This window comes from Lissotriton vulgaris, chromosome 1_1 (genome assembly GCF_964263255.1).
Source record: "Lissotriton vulgaris chromosome 1_1, aLisVul1.2, whole genome shotgun sequence".
Classification (NCBI taxonomy): Eukaryota; Metazoa; Chordata; class Amphibia; order Caudata; family Salamandridae; genus Lissotriton; species Lissotriton vulgaris.
Window position 1 is genome coordinate 904,098,969 of NC_141685.1, and position 19,101 is coordinate 904,118,069.

At 45.3% G+C, this 19,101-nt stretch overlaps 1 protein-coding gene across 1 annotated transcript in view; it reads left to right on the plus strand.

Annotated features, from left to right (window-relative positions):
- Positions 1–19,101, plus strand: part of LOC147748151 (uncharacterized) — a 648,568-nt gene that overhangs the window by 562,872 nt on the left and 66,595 nt on the right. The window contains exons 49-52 of the mRNA XM_086959041.1: positions 391–444; positions 3,595–3,648; positions 4,150–4,257; positions 12,919–12,972. Of these exons, the coding sequence (XP_086815167.1) occupies positions 391–444; positions 3,595–3,648; positions 4,150–4,257; positions 12,919–12,972 (270 nt within the window). The remainder of the gene's footprint in view (positions 1–390; positions 445–3,594; positions 3,649–4,149; positions 4,258–12,918; positions 12,973–19,101) is intronic.

Genomic DNA, 19,101 nt, shown 5'->3' on the forward strand with positions numbered 1-19,101 from the left:
AATAATATTAGGTAATTTAGTCACTCACAGTAGAATCGTGTGAATAATTGTCCGCTTACTACACCTCATCATTAGTTGAAACCTGCCAATAATCAATGGGCAGTGCCAACCTATTTTCAGCTTGTTCCATAACTCACACTAAAAATGTCCTTTTTAATTACTTTGCCCGAGATCACACAATTCAGTGGCCTCTGAAATTTCGTACGCAGCGAAATTGTTTCACAGCTAATGTGTCTCAGGTCACAAAATATTTGAGATAGGGCCTCCCTTCCTGATTTGAAAAAACACCATAATAGCAATAATTGAAGAGTGTCTTGACTTTGAATACTGAATTTAAATAACCCAACTGCAGTCATTCGATGTCTCTCACTAATATTTGATTTTCTGCAGGGTCCTCAAGGGATGCCAGGAGGAACTGGGCAGCCAGGAGCGGTTGGAGACCGGGTTTGTATTTTTTCTTTCATGTTATGATACATGTAAGCTGCCAAGTACTTGCTATCAGATTTGAAGCCCCTTTTGCTGAATGAACAGTTGGGCTGCAAAAGTAAAGCAAAGAGTGTTAAGTGTATTGGCGAATTGGACCAGTAAAATAATTTGTGTTAAGGTCTTGGTAGAGTAGATATGGTTTAGCACCACTGCTTAACACTAAGGAGTTCATATGGGGTTCTTAAGACTTCAGTCACAACTTCATACTGGCATTTAGTGTGATCCTGTGCAAGTCTTTGCTACATTATGTCCTAGCTAAATACTTTGCAATGTTTGGCATAATGTGCTACACACATATCGATTCTGAAAGACGCTGATATTGAGAAATAAAGCAATCAATGTATTGAAATCCAAGAAGCCAGCGGAGGCTAGTGACTTTTGAAAGTGATGGGATATAAAAGTTATTTTCAACTTTCACACTATCATCGAGAGAAGTGAGCGAGACAAACAGTCACAAGGACCCAAGGTCTGATTTTCAAAGTGAAAGCAGGAAACCTTGGGATCAATCTTCCCCTTTGACCAAAGTGTGTGATTCTGGGCATTTCTTTTGTTTCACAAAGCCTCCTTTTTGTGAAGACTCAGAACAGGTATTGTGATGGAGATAGGGAAAAGGCCAGGAGAAAAAACCAACAATGAGATGGGAGACATGTTTAGGAGAGAGAGTTGGGGCACTATGTGAGGTGGAGTGAAAATGAGATGGAAGAGTGAAAAGAGAGCCTGGAATTACTTGAGGAAGTGACATAAAGAGTGGACAGAGGGGGAGAAGAGAAAACATGGAAGTGAGGGAGACCATTGTTAATGAGGTAGGAAATCGTGATACAGGGGATCTTAAAAGGAGGTGGGTAAAATTGGTAGGGTGGAGGAAGTTCCAGAGGAGGGACGAGAGTGGCAGAGTTATGAAACACATAAGGAAAGTAGAGAGAGAGGGAGAGGGAGATGAGGTGCAGTGAGAGAGAGGCAGGAAGTAGAGAGTAGATGGAGGAAAAGTGTGGAAAGGGATGGTGAAGGTGGCTGGTAGCAGGTTGCGCAGAGGGATTTATGAGTCAAAGCGCTAAGGTGGTGGGTAGGGCAGAATGAACATGTTTGAGATGGAGCTGCATTCAGCCCCATGAAGCCATTTGCACAGCGTCATGCCGCCCCTGGCGTGCATGTTAATTTCGAAGGTTATTTAACCATTTATCAATAGTAATCCAAATGTTTCTTCTAGTTTTGTCACTTATCTTAAATCATTTTCATTTTCATCTTACTTTTTCCAAATCCACAAAACCGATTATCATGCCAATTTTCAGTTTTCTTCTATTCTAACTGTGCCGATCCTGGCCTCTTGTAAGAATATGAATGATGCAGTGTTCATCACAGGCAGTTTTTATTTCAACATAAAACCCAATGCATTTCGGGCCCTTTTAGGGCCCTTCTTCGGGGGTCACTACAATTAATAATAGAGAAACAGCGACGGCTCGTGGAGGGAGTTACGGTGGGGCAGGAGGGTGGGGAGGGGGAGGGGCAGGGTGGAGGTTGCTAAAAACCGGCATATGGATAATTGCAGGTAAGTAAACAATTTAATTAATAAAACGAATTTCGTAGCTCGCACTGCATTGCATTTTGCGATGCAAGGCGCACTACGAAATTCGTTTTATTAATTAAATTGTTTACTTACCTGCAATTATCCATATGCCGGTTTTTAGCAACCTCCACCCTGCCCCTCCCCCTCCCCACCCTCCTGCCCCACCGTAACTCCCTCCACGAGCCGTCGCTGTAGAGAAATCAACATTAGCACCAATGTTCTTGAGTACATGTATACTTGCAACAAAATTTCATCAGTATTGCGCTTTTTCTAAGTCATTTGTTATTCACACATTGCATCTTACTTTACACATCCCCCCTTCTGATATATCCAAAGTACACCCATCTTTCGATTGTAACTTTCACCCACTGTGGCTCTCCATTCCTACATCACTTTTAACACTTCCCAGGTGGTCCCAATCACTTCCTCTCCCTTTGCTATACCCTTCCCCCAACCCTCCTGTTTGCTGTGAAACATCCCTCTCTCAACACGTACTGACTGCAAAGTTACCGCTATTGTGAAGGTTTTTGAAAGCTTGTGAAACAGGCATATTCTATATCATTTTTCAATGCTCTCATGGTGTTTAAACGGCAAAGTCACTTGTTTCCTACTTCTACTTAATTAGGTCAAACAACTTGTCTTCCACCCAACTTTCTTCCGTACCTGCTGTGATCAAAATTAAAAGCTGCAGTCCACGCCTTTCTTCCTCGAGCTGTAATCCATTACCTGCTACCACCCTCTTCTTAAATCTTACTTCCCGTGCAATCTCCCTCCCAGTCACGTGTGCGTTTACAATCCCCGCCCTGTTGTGCCTAGGGACTAGGGATATGCATGTTGGGAGATGTAGTTGGAAATGATTGGAAGGCACAACAGGGCGGGGATTGTAAAGGATCGGCACAGTTAGAATAGAAGAAAACTGAAAATTGGCATGATAATCGGTTTTGTGGATTTGGAAAAAGTAAGATGAAAATGAAAATGATTTAAGATAAGTGACAAAACTAGAAGAAACATTTGGATTACTATTGATAAATGGTTAAATAACCTTCGAAATTAACATGCACGCCAGGGGCGGCATGACGCTGTGCAAATGGCTTCATGGGGCTGAATGCAGCTCCATCTCAAACATGTTCATTTTTCTAATGGCAAAGGGGCAGGCCAGAATAACCGTTCTGCACGCGAACTTAACAAAGGCTTGAATAACTTGAAGAACAGAAAGCAAAAAAATTTGGGTGTGCATCCCTTCACTTATTTGACATTCATAGGGTAGGGCAGAATGACATTTGAAGGAAAAGAATGATTGGAGAGAGAGCTTTGGTACTGATGATTCCATTAATGCCTTAGTGTGCCAATGCTGGCAGTGGGCAAATATCCCTGATGTTAGCACCACAGGAGCTGCTCGTGGTTCAAGCTGGACATTTTGTGGAGCACTTTTCAAAACTGCATTCAACCACTCTCAGCCCTGATCGTTTTCACCAACAATAACACGGCTTTTGAGTCTTCTTTGCTCCTCTATTGTATGCTCATTGACTTCTGCTTCCACACAGGGTGAACCAGGAGAGGCTGGAGACCCCGGATACGCAGGAGAAACGGGACCCCCGGTAAGTATTGCAGTATTTAGACTTAAGCAGATGCCTTGTCACATCAGATCCCAGAGTCTCCAAGATCTGATCCCTAGCAAGTGTATGAAAGCTCAGTGAAAAATTGATGGGGTAAGGAGGTGCCCTGCTGATCTGTATAAAAGGTATTGATGAGAGCATATATTTAAAGATTGTAGTCGATTTCGAGGGGGTAGCAATGGTTAAATTCCCTGAACATGAATTTTAGGCACAGCTGCAGGTGAGGGCCTATAACAAAGGTAGAGGGCCTTTGACAACTGGTATATCCTGAGGCTGAAGGGCTATTCGAACAATCAACTCACTGAGGGAAGATTGTTCTAAAGTAAACTAGTAGAAATGAAAATGCAAGCGATGCTGGAGAATAAAGCTGTTGGAAATTGGTAGAGGGGTGTGGAGGTGGTTGGGTGCCACATTGCTAGAAAGAAAGAGAGGTACCCCATGTCCTGCCTTACACCCATAGATATGTACTCTTATCTTTTCTAGGGCTCTAAAGGAGAAGTTGGAGAGAAAGGAGACACCGGGTTGTCCGGTGCTGGGGGGCCTCCTGGATCAAGAGGTTCGGCCGGGGAAGATGGAGCCAAAGGAAATCTGGTGAGTGAAGAACACTGGGGCCCTTGGCCAAGGAGAAACACCTGTCAGACCTGATCAAAACAACAATTTCCTTCAAACTTTGAGGAAATTATTCAGGGGATATGTCCACTCTTCTAGATGTTTCACTAGAAATAAGAATGAGCTGATGGATCAATTGTGGAACATTTAAGCTTTTTCAAAGTACCATGATATTCAGTTATGTGCATGCATTCCTTACATACTGTCCCAGAAGAGCAGAGCCATCTGCACAATAAAAATGTAGCAGCTGCAGCATACAGTGTAGTCCAGCAGAATCCCTACTCTTCATGGTTGAAGAGCTCTAACAGTGGGGAAAGATGCTGACTTCAGAGGTAGGGAACCAGGAGGGCCCACATTTGTTAAAAAAATCACCGACTGAAAAGCAGCAAGCCACCTTGAATAGGGGAAGAGCAGGACTCCGCTGTATTTACCATTCTACAGCACATTCCCGTCCTCTCCTAGAGGTGGCACACTTTTGCCTGCCTAGCAACTAATGCAGGCACCCTTGCATTATATGCTGCAAGGGGGCTTGCATTGCAGGCAGGATTGTTTTTGTGCAGGAAGGAGCAACTTACTGCAAAAAAAACAATCCTCAGAGGCCTTTTCCGCTTTGTGAGTGTGCAGCAGAATGCAGCACACTTAAAAAGAGGAAACGAAGCACACTTAAAAAGAGCAAACAATGAGGAGAAATAAAGACAGTTCCCCCCGTTGCGCTCTGGACGGGAGGTGTCCCCTAGCTCATCACATAAGAACGTGATATCAGATAGGGATTGTGATAAGCACCCAGTGATCGCTTGACCCGATACTGAGATCTACTCCTGCTAAAAGGTATTGATGAGCTAGAGGGTCCGTTGGCAGTGTTTACTCTGAGCTCCTACTGGCAGTGCTTTCCGGAGACCGCGGTGTGCCCAGAAAAGATAGATGTTTACTTTGATTGGGACTTTTATGTAAACTTTCCTGAAGAAGGTGTTTGCCATAAATTAGCGCCCACTGAAACGCGTTGATGCTTGTAGAAGAAAACTTCATAAAATCTGTGGTGACAATTGTCTCAAATTTCAGCATCTTCACAAAATATTTATAGCTGTTACAATTGATCCATGTATGATTTATTGGTTTTCTTCAGCTATAGGAATCCGTTTTTCCTTTCTATGTCCCCAAATTTCTTTGTATATTAATGTGTTTTTATGTAGATATATGTGCTTTTTAAACAAAGATTACATTGTGCTGTAGACCATTTGGTCTGAATATTATCACTTAGTCCAGGTCTGGAAATGGTATGTACTGTGTATGCATTATGATATGTACAGTTTTTTAACTTATGAATACATTTGTATTTTTTTAGAATTGTATTCTTTTAGATGAATCTTCTTTTGATTGCATCCCTCGTGTCCACTATAATCCTACTGTTAAGACGTGTTTTTTGTTTGAATGGTGTGACAAGTGTGCATTAATCCAAAGGGGTTTCTTTTATGACCTTGGTCTTCTGTGGTACCCTTCCCTTTGGATGGTGGGTCCCTCTCTCTTATTTTGAGATACGTGGTAAATGCATGCACTGTAAACATTTTTATTAATGGCATGCGTGGTAAATCCCTGCATTGCAACATCATATACCCATTCCAACCAGTGCTTAATTTGAGCCAGTGGTTACCAATTGGGCCCACCAACACCAATTTTTTGGGACCGGTGCTTAATTTTTCCCATGAGACATTGACAGAGAGCAAGAGAGAGGAAAACACACACAGGTAAAGAACGAGGAACCAAAAGATGGAAAAACCAACACAAAAAGAGAAAGCAGTAATGCACAAAAGTCAGAAAAAGGGGTAGGGAGTGTAAGGGTGTGATAAAAAAAAGGCATGAGGCGGATTCAAGTCTGCACATTTGGTGCGCTGACTTTTAGTACACCAATCACAGAATTGTGAGCACTCATTCTTTTACAAATTAAGCACTGCTTCCAACTCTTACAGTGAATACAAATACTATCTAGAGCTGTCTACACACACCAGCTGACATAAATATTTGAATAACAGAATTACAGAGTGCTGCTGTGAGAGTCTCATCTCCCTCAATTACAGTTATTTGGAAGTAGTAAAGCAGTTTGTGCATAATACCAACCATGGCATATGAATAATTCTAATGTAGCATTCCATTTGCAAATTTGAAGGAGAAGGTTGTTGACTGCAAATTGGAAAGTATTTGGAGGCATATCTATGAGAGCTTTGCAGCATGCAGCATGACGCACACCTGTAAGTCACATTTATGAAGCCACACAAAGCCACTTTGTGTGGCTATGAATGGCTTGAAAAATCTGGACTAAGGCAATGCAGCGAAGATCGCTGCTTTGCCTAATTCCGCTGAAGGGAGGCGCTCCATGGGCGTTGCAGTAGGTGTTTCCATGCAACTCCCATGGTTTTCGATGCATTCCCAGAGTTACAAGGACTTGCAAACCTGGGAATGCACCAAAAAGATACGCCTCCCCAGGAGAGACGTCACATTCTGCAGCAAACATAGAAAGAGGAAAAAGCATCTCAGGATTGTTTTTGTCCAGGAAGGTGCCCCTTCCTGCATAAAAACAATCCTGCCTTCAAAACAAGCACCCTTGCACCATGGTACAAGGGTGCCTGCATATTGGTGCTAGGCTGTCAAAATGGTGCCAGCACAGGGAGAAATGATAGGAATGTGCAGTAATGGATAAATACAGTGCATTCCTGACCTATCCCAGTGGCACAGAGCAATTCAGCAAGGTGACTTACTGTGCTGCTCTGTGCCATAAATTTCATAAGTATGTCCCCATGTATCACAAATTGACTGCCACTAAGGGCATTACTCAAGCATCATCTTGCCCCCTCTAGAGCCAGGTCTACCCCTCCCCCTCGGCGATGTACCATAGAACTAGAAATAACTGTGCTTGAGTAACAAAAGAAGTAATGCACACTATTTTTGTGTCATTGGTCCAAATGTCCACTGCTGGTGACCAGAGATAGGGCTAACCATATACCAAGAGTGAAGATACTTCCCAAAAATAATAATTATGTGGCTGTCCGATTCGTCTTGACCTTCAATACTTAATCCACTAACAGCAGAAATGGTTTATTTGTAAACATTGAAGGCTGTAACCTTTCTTGAAACCATATTATAAGTGACATCTTATATTAGAATTTTCAAGGCGGGGCACTTTAAATTCAATTAATATGCAGCTGCGCTTTAATAGTTGCACTGTGTATGGCATTGTCGATATATATTGATATTTTAATTTCAAATTCCCGTCTTTTCTTTTCAAAACCATGACATATTTGTCCAATTCCTCCTCAGTACATTCTAGGAGTTTAATGCGCCAGGAGTGCTGCTCTTAATGATAATTTGAAGTACTCTGTGTGGCTTGTCTGTCCTGAGACATGGAATGTAGGAAGACACGAGGAAGGAGTACTTCTGCTATAGCATAAAGAACAATTGATGGACAGATGTTATACATTCACCTCAGTACAGAGATCTGGGCCTAAATCCATTGTTTGTTTGCTCCCCATGCCATTCCTGTTTGAACCCAGAAAAATGCAAATCAGTCTTGCCCCTGCTCCCTATGGGAACAGTCCAGCCTGAACTGCCAGGCCAGGGTCTGCCCAGAAGTAGGTCCCTTTTTCAATTTGCCACTGGGTTCAAGCTAGCCTGGCTGATGAGGGGTGTTACCCCGAAACCGGTCCCAGGATGCTTTTTTCCGGTCCTGTGAAGACCTGTCTTGGCAGTTCGGGCTGGACTGTTCCCAAGAGGCACAGGATCAAGACTGATTTGCAAATCAATCCGCATCTCAACCAGCTCTGACGCCAACCTCGCCAACTCCGAACACCTTCACTTCCAAATACACATCGACCCCAAGACCACACTCAGAGGAACCCTCCTCTACAGACCACCAGGACCCCGAGCTAAATTCAGTGAAGACATCACGGACTTCATCACTCCACACGCGCTCCCCTCCAAAGACTACATCCTTCTGGGAGACCTCAACTTTCACCTTGAAAAGATCAACGACCGCAACACCGCCACCCTCGTGGACAACCTCGCCAACCTCGGACTTAAACAACTAGTCACTTCCCCCACCCACATCGCAGGTCACACACTCGACCCAATCTTCACCTCCAGCAACCATGTCTCCTTCAGCCACACCACGGACCTCCTCTGGACTGACCACAGCTGCGTTCACTTCACCTACAACAAACCAAAACCCAACATCCACCTCCAACCTACCCTGCAAAGAAACTGGAACAAAATCACCACGGACCAAATCTCCGCATCGCTCCTTCGAAACTCCCCAGCCCTCTCTTCTAACGCCAACGAAGCCGCCGCCAACCTCACCCTATGGTTATCCAACACCGCCGACACCTTAGCACCACTGAAAAAACGTCAAAGCAAACCTGGCAGCAAGAAGGCCTCATGGTTCAACGATGATCTCAAGAAATCCAAGAAACTCTGCCGCTCCCTTGAAAAGGCCTGGAAAAAAGACCCAACCACCAGCACCAAGGACGCCTTCAAATGCGCCACCCGCACTCACCACCAATTGATCCGAAAAGCCAAGAAAACAGCATTCAAGGATCGACTTGACAACAACGCCCACAACAGCAAGGAACTTTTCAACATCGTCAAGGAATTTTCCAATCCCTCAGCCAACTCCAACGACATCACCCCCTCTCAAATCCTCTGCGACTCCCTAGCCCCATTCTTCCACAACAAGATTGCAGACATCCACAACAGCTTTGACAACCAACCCGGAAACCAACCCACCCCACCATCCGCTGATCATCTCCCCCCCGTGAACACCCTTAACGACTGGAACCCAATCTCCACTGAGGACACCATCCGCCTGATGAATTCCATCCACTCAGGATCCCCCACAGACCCATGTCCTCACCACATCTTCAACAAAGCAGACTCCGTCATAGCACCGCACCTCCGAGACGTCATCAACTGCTCCCTCAACTCCGCCACCTTCCCGGAAGATTGGAAACACGCTGAACTCACCGCCCTTCTGAAAAAACCCACAGCGGACCCCACCGAACTAAAAAATTACCGCCCCATCTCGCTTCTTCCATTCCCGGCCAAAGTCATCGAGAAAGCTGTCAACAACCAGCTCGCCGCCTTCCTCGAAGCCAACAAATCCCTCGACCCCTCACAATCTGGCTTCCGAGCAAAACACAGCACTGAGACCGCCCTCATCGCAGCAACAGATGACATCCGAACTCTACTGGACAATGGAGACACAGTCGCCCTCATCCTCCTTGACCTCTCTGCGGCATTCGACACAGTCTGCCACAAAACCCTTTTACAACGCCTCAATAACATCGGAATCCAAGGAAAAGCACTTGAATGGATCACCTCGTTCCTCACCGGAAGAACCCAGAGAGTCCGCCTTCCTCCATTCAAGTCCAAGGCCTCTGAAGTCATCTGCGGCGTACCACAAGGATCCTCGCTCAGTCCCACCCTCTTCAAAGTATACATGAGCCCCCTCGCGGCCATCGCACGCCAACACAACCTCAACATCATCTCTTACGCAGACGACACTCAACTGATCCTTTCCCTCACCAATGACCCCAGCACCGCCAAAACTAACCTACACGAAGGAATGAAAGAAGTTGCCGAATGGATGAAACAAAGCCGTCTGAAACTGAACTCGAACAAAACAGAAGTCCTCATCTTAGGTACATCCCCCTCTGCATGGGACGACTCCTGGTGGCCAGAAGCCCTCGGAAAAGCACCCATCCCGACAGACCACGCACGGAACCTAGGTGTCATCCTGGATTCTTCACTCTCAATGAACAGACAAGTCAACGCCGTATCCTCTTCCTGCTTCAACATTCTTCGCATGCTCAGAAAAACATTTAGCTGGATCCCCTCCGAAACAAGGAAAACAGTCACCCACGCTCTGGTCACGAGCCGACTGGACTACGGAAACACCCTCTACGCAGGTACCACCGCAAAACTCCAGAAGAAACTCCAACGAATCCAAAACGCCTCAGCCAGGCTCATATTAGACATCCCACGCAACGAACACATCTCTGGTCCCCTTAAAGACCTCCACTGGCTACCCGTCAATAAGAGGATCACTTTCCGTCTGCTTACCCACGCACACAAATCACTCTACGACATCGGACCAGATTGCCTCAACTCACGACTGTCCTTCTACATCCCCTCCCGCCAACTACGTTCTTCCAGCCAAGCCCTCGCCACTGTACCTCGCATCAACAAGACCACCATGGGAGGCAGATCCTTTTCTTACCTGGCTGCTAAAACATGGAACTCACTCCCCGCTTACCTTCGCCTTACCCAGAACCACCTAGCATTCAGAAAACAACTTAAAACATGGATATTTGACAAGTAATCCTCCTCCCCTTCCTAAGCGCCTTGAAACCCTATGGGTATGTAGTGCGCTATACAAATTCCATGACTTGACTTGACTATGTCTGGGTCTGAACAGGGGTGGCAAATTGAGCTACAGAACGATGATGGATTCAGCCCAAATCTGTGACTGGGGGTGAGTCTCTGAAAATTATCAGCTCTCCGTTCATCATGTCCTTGTGTTTGCACGTCTGCTCTAGGCTGAACCTCCACTTTTGAAACTTGACTTCTACTCTCAGTTGAAGACAGCAGTTGCCAGAGACAACTCTAGAGTGTGCTCGACAGTGACTGAGAATATTTCTGTATCTACAGGTTGTTGTACAGGTATGTTGCCTGTAACGCCTATGACACATTCCACAATAGAGAAACCATACCATATGCTTGTACATGGGTACTACTAAACACAAACACACACAAAATATAGCCATCTATAACCTACTGACAAGGATTTATTTATTGCTCGCGGGTGCTCATCTCAGAAGAAGCCTGATATAAGAAAAAAGAATTAGAGCTTAGTGTCTTGTTAAGGATTTTGTGGGGCCCCGGCCAAAACACCTTTTGGGGGCCTCAGTAAGGAAATACTTTGAATGTTATTGCCCATGTCCTCATAATTCAAACTAGTATAATTCCGAACAATGCTAAACATGTAAACATTCAGAATCAAGGTCACACAAAAATAGTTAAAATATGTCCTCCAGGGACCCCAAAAATTCTTAAAATTACATTGGGGAGAGGGAGTTAGAGTTATAGGTAGAGGTGGGCGCAAAGAGAGGGGTTTAGGTGAAGAAATAGAATAGGTAGAAGTCACATAGATGGAAAGTTTACCTTATCACGGGGGCACTTGGAAGTTTTGAGGCCCTGGGATATTGCCTAATTTGGCCATGCATTAAAACACCTCCATGAGAACTTACTTGTTGCATACGCTACAATAATATAGATGAGCTCTGAGGCCTATCATGATGGGCTGCGCTGGCTCGGCGCAGATCTAAGCACTTATTTTTGTGCGACCGAAGGATGTAAAGAGTATCCATTTAACCTTATATATCTCAGAGTAAGTACATTATTTTAGACAGCACCTCTCAGAAACAGAAGGAGGCAAACCTTACAGTTTCTGAGATTTACTGTCTTACTATCGAGCCCTAACTCAGAGGACTATTGGGTTAAATGAATTTATCTGACACACAGCAGGTCCATAAAAACAGGCGCTCAGCCCTGCAGAGCATAAGGTATTTTAAATCCAGAGCACTGCGCAGAGGCATTCATCTCTATGGAATTAACAAATAAAATTCTGGAAAACATTTCGTCTGGCCAGTTTTTTTTAATAAGAAGCTATTCTTACAAGGGAATGTGAGTGTCTGGATCCATCTGTATCTATTAGGATAGTTTTGCCTGTGCTGAATAATACTAGGAATTCTTCGAAGGTGCTGGGAAAAATAAGTTCAAAGCTAAAAATGAAACCCTTTGATGTCAAAGAACTAGGGGCCATAAGTATAAACACCCTTATTTGCGATTCGGAAATAATGATTTTTTAGAAATCGCTATTTGAGAATTGCGAAAAGGGATGTTTGTAAAAAATCGAAATTTTTTAGCGATTTCTTAATATTCCTTAATTGCGATTAGCAAATTGCGAAATCGCAATTAAGGCATACTTTCCCATTCATTTCTATGGGCCAGGAGGCCCATAGGAATGAATAGGAAGTTATCCTCAATTTGCAATTCGCAATTTGAGAATCGCAAATTCAGAATATTTTCAAGGGTGCAAAGGTGTCATAAGGACACCCTGATGCACCCCTGAAATTTACATGTGTGTGCATATGGCACACATACATGCCATAAGGGCATGTATGTGCGCCACATGGCACCTTCACAAATGGCAAAAGTGCATTTGTGAAAGAAATCGCAAATTACCACCAACTTGAAGTTGGTGGTAATTTGCGATTTCTTAAGAAGAAATTGCAAAACTTCAGTGGTTGCTGCATAGCATTTAAGGAATCACAATTTGCGATTCCTTAAATGCTTACGCAAAGTTAAGGAATCGCAAATTTTGCGATTCCTTAAATTTGCATTGCGATTATTCTCATATATACCATTTTCCGAATTTTGATTCGCAAACACTGCTTTTTTGCGATTTGCAGAGTTTGCAAATCAAAATTATGTTGTTACATATGGCCCCAGATGGTTAAAGTGAAGAAGCATGGAGGTATTAGACTGGGAAAGAGATGAAGCCTTGCCTAACATGACTTTGTTGTGTTTTTTCTGCAGGGTGTCATTGGCTTCCCAGGGGACCACGGAGCATCCGGAGAAGCTGGCCCACCGGTGAGTGATATCACATCCTTCAAGAACAGGGCAACTTGGTCTGTACCGGAGAAATCTGGATACCTAAATATTTTTTTAACAGTCTCCCAAAGTGACTCCCCATTTAAGACTCAGTTGATCTGAAGAACACTTACTGACTTCAGTTGATCCGGCTAAAAATTGAAAATGGCACTGTTGATGCTGTCATGGTGCCTTCTCCTCATCCAGTTTGGTTCATTAGCCAGTGGGTGGCTTGTTAAATGCGTCAACTGCTCCTGTTTTCCAGAAGATATTTAACCAGCGGCGGCCGGCACAGGTAAGCATGGTGCGGTGGGGCGGGGCGGTGCGGGAGAGGGGAAGTCGACAACCGACGGAATAGGTATAATTCAATAACGAAATAATACCTATTCCATCGTCTGTCCACTTCCCCCCTGCCGTGCCCCACCCTACCTCACCACGCTTACGTGGCAGCCGCCGCTGATATTTACTCATATAGATGACAAGTACTTACCATATGAAGAATTATATGTTATTAAAACCGAGGAAATAAGTGATAAATCATTGGGTAGGCAAGCTATTCTTCAGTTTTTAGTACTCTTTGTGTACTATTTATCACTGTTCCAGACACTGCAGCATACAGGCGGCGGGATCACTGAAGGGGAGGCCTGCTTTGTCTTGTTTGCAGAATATGTGGTCCAGTAACAGGCGCTTTCTTTTACCCGAGCCCTGTCTAAGTTATGTTGGGATTGCCTAAATAGTACCTTCGTTTACTACGAACTGTCACGCTGCTCATAGTTAGGGGCAATATCGAGGGGTTTTGTATTTTTGGTGGGGGGTTGGGATTGCCCCCTCTTGGCAGTATAAAGGAAATGAGGTGCAGTGTTGATTGTAGTCGCTGGGCAGAGCCCTTCTACCAGCAGGAATGTTTCTGACAAATGTTGAAATGTGTTGATAGATTTTTAAGGCGCGCAATTCGTTTTTGTTGCATATTTTCATTACGGTACTCTTCTTTCCTAAATATGTTTTTGGAAAATATTGACGAATGTTGAGTTCTGAATCACGTTTGTCAAATTTAATTGAAATGTATCAATTACTTTGTCGATGGCTGAGTTAGGGAATTAAGGGGATTTGGGTTTGTCTAAAAAGTTGTGAAATTTTGAGAGAATCACTTTTTCTCGATGTGACTTAAATTGAATATATTCACTGCTGAATATTATAAAAATGTGAAAGTGACAACTATATATGGAGTAATACAGCACATGTTTTCCTGTATAACGTTAATTTAAAATGAGTCTGTGAGGTAGGAACACCTGGAAGACTCTTACAAAGTTAATGCTGACTAAGTAGATACCATTATGTATCATAAAAATCTAAATAATCTATTTATATGATATGTAACTGATTGACTGGTGATATTATAAATTACCAGGCCGTAAGCTGAATGATTTCTAAATGTCAATAAATCACCTGAATGTCAATACCAGATAGCACTACATGTTATACTATATATATTTTGTATATGACATATTTATTGAGAACAGGTTTTTTTCTTTGTTGCCATCCGTAGACGGCAGAGATTGTTGAAGGTGTTCTCATCTGTGTGGAGCTAAGAGTGGCCATTGTTTGCACTTTGAATGTTCAGATTGTATTCACAAGTTATTCACCATTATATGCCCACACAAACAATGTCAAATTCCAGTACGCTCAGTATTATTTGCCACCACAACAACTTTCATACGCACACCCATCCATCATCATATGCCAATACACCCATCATCCAGCAAAAATCCTGTATGGATTCACTTGATATTAAATGTACTTACAAACACAAGTTTACTCCCACACACCCACCATGAAACAACCAGACATTCACAGTTCTACACCAACAAATAGCAAAAAATATCCGAATTTCCACCAGAAGATCCCCACAAAGCTATTGCCATATGGCCAAACAGCCACAATCATATGTCAACACACCCATCGTCATACGCCTACAGTGCCACCATTTCTCAAGGCTCTCCAGTGTCGTACAGGAACGTAGCAATGCCTTACTACATCCTTTTACTCATTTAAAAACATCAAGAGTTTGTCAAACACTTCTCACCGCAAACTTTCACAAACCATATCAGGGGTGGGAGTTAATGGAGATTTAGTCATGGGTGTGATGTAGGCTCTTCAGGTATTCTGGTCTTGTGTTGTATAGTGCTTTGTATGTGTGTGTGATAAGTTTGTATTCACTGTGCTTGATAATGGGGAGCCAGTGAAGTTTTCTGCGGTGGGTTTGCCATAGGAGGTTGTGTATGAGTCTTGCGGCTGCATCCTGTTTGGTCTGGAGTCTGTGTAGTTGTTTGGAGATTCCGGCGTAGAGAGTTTTACTGTAGTCCAGCATACTGGTGATGAGTACTTGGGTGAAAGTTCATCTGGTGTTCCGAGGCAACCATTTGAAGGTCTTTGGCAGCATGCATAAGATGTGGAAGCAGGAGGTGCACACTGCATTGACCTGAGCCGTCATGTTTGTGCTTGTCATCTATGATGAGCACTAGATTTCCTGTGTGGTCTGTGGGTGTGGGCTGGGGCAGCACCTCCATTATGGTGTAGGAGCATCGCCCCACTGCTGAAAGTCAGCAGATAAAAAATAAAATGATAATAAAACTATTGTATCAATTTACTTTTCACTAACTCTTCAGCAAGTCCACTGAGTCTAGGGCGGGCTGGGGCCAACCTCTGCTTGTACCGTCAGCAGCAGCCAGGGAGGTGGAGTGGTGGGTGCACTGTGATTGCGAATATTGGTTTGGCCAGCTGTCTAAGGACGGCCAAACAACATGAGTACTTGGATCTCTTCATCAGAGCTGTGTTGCACAGCGGGGTGCAGAACTGGCACAGGCTCCCAGCCCCTAACTGAGTGGCATTTCAGCATGCTCAGACTAATCCCGGTGCAGTGTCTGGACTAGGTGGGGAGGGGAGCACAGGAGCACTGTGGTGGCAGGAGCAGAGGAGCTGCGAGGCAGCGTCTGGCAGTGGCAGGTAAGTAATTTTATTGAATGGTTCTGCTGGTGTTTTTCTTGTTTGTAAGGGAGAGGATGAGTTGGGTATCATTGGCGTAGGAGATGACAGTGATGTCTTGTAATCAGATGATGTTGGCGAGCGGTCTCATGTACATTTTGAAGAGTGGGGCTGTGGGATGATTCCTGTGGGACATCGCATATGAGTTTCTTGGTCTCTGAAGTGAAGGCTGGCAGTTTGACCCTTTGGGTTCTTTCAGTGAGAAAGGAACAGATTTGTTTGAGAGTTGACCCTTACATGCAAACTCGTGGAGTCCTTTAATGAAGGTGTTTTGGGAGACAGTGTCAAAGACCGCATAGAGGTCAAGCAGGATGAAGACAGCTGTTTTACCCTGGTCCAAATGCCATCATTACTCATGATGAGTGCTGCTCCGGTGCTGTGGTACTTTCTGAATCCTGATTCTGATTGTGTGTTATCTAGAAGATGGCTAAGTTTGAGGAGTGTTCCTTGATAATCGCCTTCTCAATCACTTTGGCTGAAGCAGGGAGATGGGTCAGGAGTTGCGCAGTTGATTTAGGTTAGCAGTAGGCTTCTTGAGGAGGGTGTTGCTGTCTGCAAGTTTCCATTCATCTGGTAAAGTGGTGGATGCTATTTTACTGTGGAAGAAGTTGGATAGGTTGTCACAAAGTTTTTGGGAGGCAGCAATCTGGTTGAATGTGGGTGAGAGTGAGGTCAAATCCTTGACAATTGAGCAGATCTTCTTGCAGCTGTTGGAGCTTCCTTCAATGCGGTCCACTAGTGCTTTTTTTCATGTGTCCCTAATTTGCCGGTGATAGACCCTAATTGCAGCCTTGTAGGTGGTTCTGTTGGTGGTGTCTTGGCTGGCTCTCCATTTCCTTTTTAGATGTTTACAGTTTTGTTTGGTGTCTTCAAGGTCTTCTGTATACCAGCTGATCTGCTTTTTTGATCTTGTTGGACTTGGGCCATTTGGCAAGTTCACCCCGAAATTTTTCGCATTCTCCTAGCCTTTTTCTGAAACCTGGTGTTGGTGATTTTAGACCTCTGAGCACTTTAGCACTGTGGTCCAGTGTAAAGTGCGTGCGCTCTCTGGGTATGTGTGGTGAGATTGGCCTGCCCTCCCATAGGAATGCATGGGGGATATGTGTGTCCATGGTAATTCCTGGTATGAGAGGAGTGCATAGGTGAGTTTAGTATGTATGAACTTGTGAGGATAAATACTGCACAATGGGGTGTGCAGATTTATGGTGACTGGTGGAGAAATGCCACTTTTAGAAGTAGGCACTTCTGTGTTCTGTGTGTCGGCCTGCCTGATGTGAATTGTATGTCTGGCTTGTGATTGACACTAGCTGAGAGGTGTGGGTGGCTCCAGGAGCCAGGGTGAGTCAGCCCAGTGGTGAATAGAGAGATCTGCATGCAGATGGGAGGGAGGAGCTGCACCTGGGACCTGAATAGGGCTGTGCCTTCCCTTCACAATGCCGGCTCTGCCCCCTGTGGTGCGTCTGATCCCTGAGACCCCACCTGACAAAGGAGAGAGAAGCTGAGTAAAACAAAGTGCTCCAAATCCCCTCTAAACCAGTCCTAACTGGTATTCCCAAGCCCTGTGCTGTGACACAAAGGAAAAGGGCATATAAATATAGGGGCTGTGACCCCATGTGAGTGTTCTGTTTTTGGATCCTGAACCTGTGGGGCGTGCTGTTGTTGGGGCCCAGGGGGGCTGCCAGGAGAGGCTTGCATCTCTGGGCCCTGCATTGCCCCTTCCTCTGAACACTGATTATTTTTACTGAAGAGCCCCTTCCTCTATGGGGACTTACTTTTGATGGCCCTAGCGCTTGGTGAGCACTGTGTCTGCAATCTGCTGAGAAGCGCTTTATTTTTATGGCAGAGCGCTTCCCTTGTGTCTCTGAGCACCTCCATCTTCAGCCTGTAGTGCTGTGCTGCGATCTTCTTAGAGAGAATCCCCAGTGTAGGGATTTCCCCGCATTGTGGCCTGTTGCAGGTGCCCACCCCACTTATTTCTTTATTTACAGGGCGGGTGCCCACCCCGCATTCTTTGGGAGCCTTGTGGGTGCCCACCCCGTTATGGATCTTAATGGCGGGTGCCACCCCGCTTCATATTGGAAGTTCTGAGGGATCCTACCACTCATTGCCCGCATAGTGAAGAGATCACTGCAGCGGCCCGTGCTGTGAAGGGAAGTCAGGCGTGCCGCCTGATGTTGGGCGGGGGCCCGAAGGCGTCACTTCCGCTTTCCCCCGGCGACTGGCCATTTTCCCCTACGGGGCTCCCGTGTTGAGGAGGGAACCCCGCGTGCTGCACCAGGATGTCGGATTCCAGGCGATGCTTTCCCAAGTGAAGAGAGAGACCCGCGTATTCAGCCTGGTAAAGTCCCAGAAGGCAGGCCGGGCGAAGAGGAGACCGGAAGAGTCCGATCCCAGCCCCGGGTGAACGAGGCCGAAGTGCCAGTGTCCGCCCCAGTCCCTGAAGAGAGAGCCGGTGAGTTTAGACAGCTGGGGGGGAAGGGGCAGACAGAGATCAGATGGAGGCACAGGTGTCGAATGACTGAGCGGGCCCACCATCGCGGGCCGCTCCAACGACGGGCCATTTTCTTTGTCTTAGGCACATGGAGGAGCCTAGTGATTGGGGCTAGTGCCAGTGACTTGAGGACCATATTGAGGCGCATTGTCGGCGCCTGGGCGGACCCGCCAGAGAGCGGGCCTCCCCAACAATGGGGGCATGTGATTTAATGCCACTAGGGGGGTCCAAAGGGCACAGAGGTGCCGGACTCCCTCCTTTATTCAAAGTTCAACGAGAGGGGCAAAACTGAGAAAGAGTCCCTGAGAGGGACCAGAGGCACAGTTGTGCCAGTGAGTTTTCACAGCTGCCCAGCAAGTAGTGGGCAACTGCAACATGTAGCCATGCATAATTGCGCACCCTTGACTTTCGCTGCCTTGGCAGCATGCCCTGATTTGTGGACATAGGGCATTTGAGCCCCTTTAGAGAAGGCCAGTTGGCCAGGGGGACTGTGGGGTATATAGGGTGCCAGGCCCTAATGTGATTTATGTGGTGCTAGGAAATGTGATTCATGTAGTATGATTTACGAAGCCTGTTTTATACCTCTAAATGTAGTT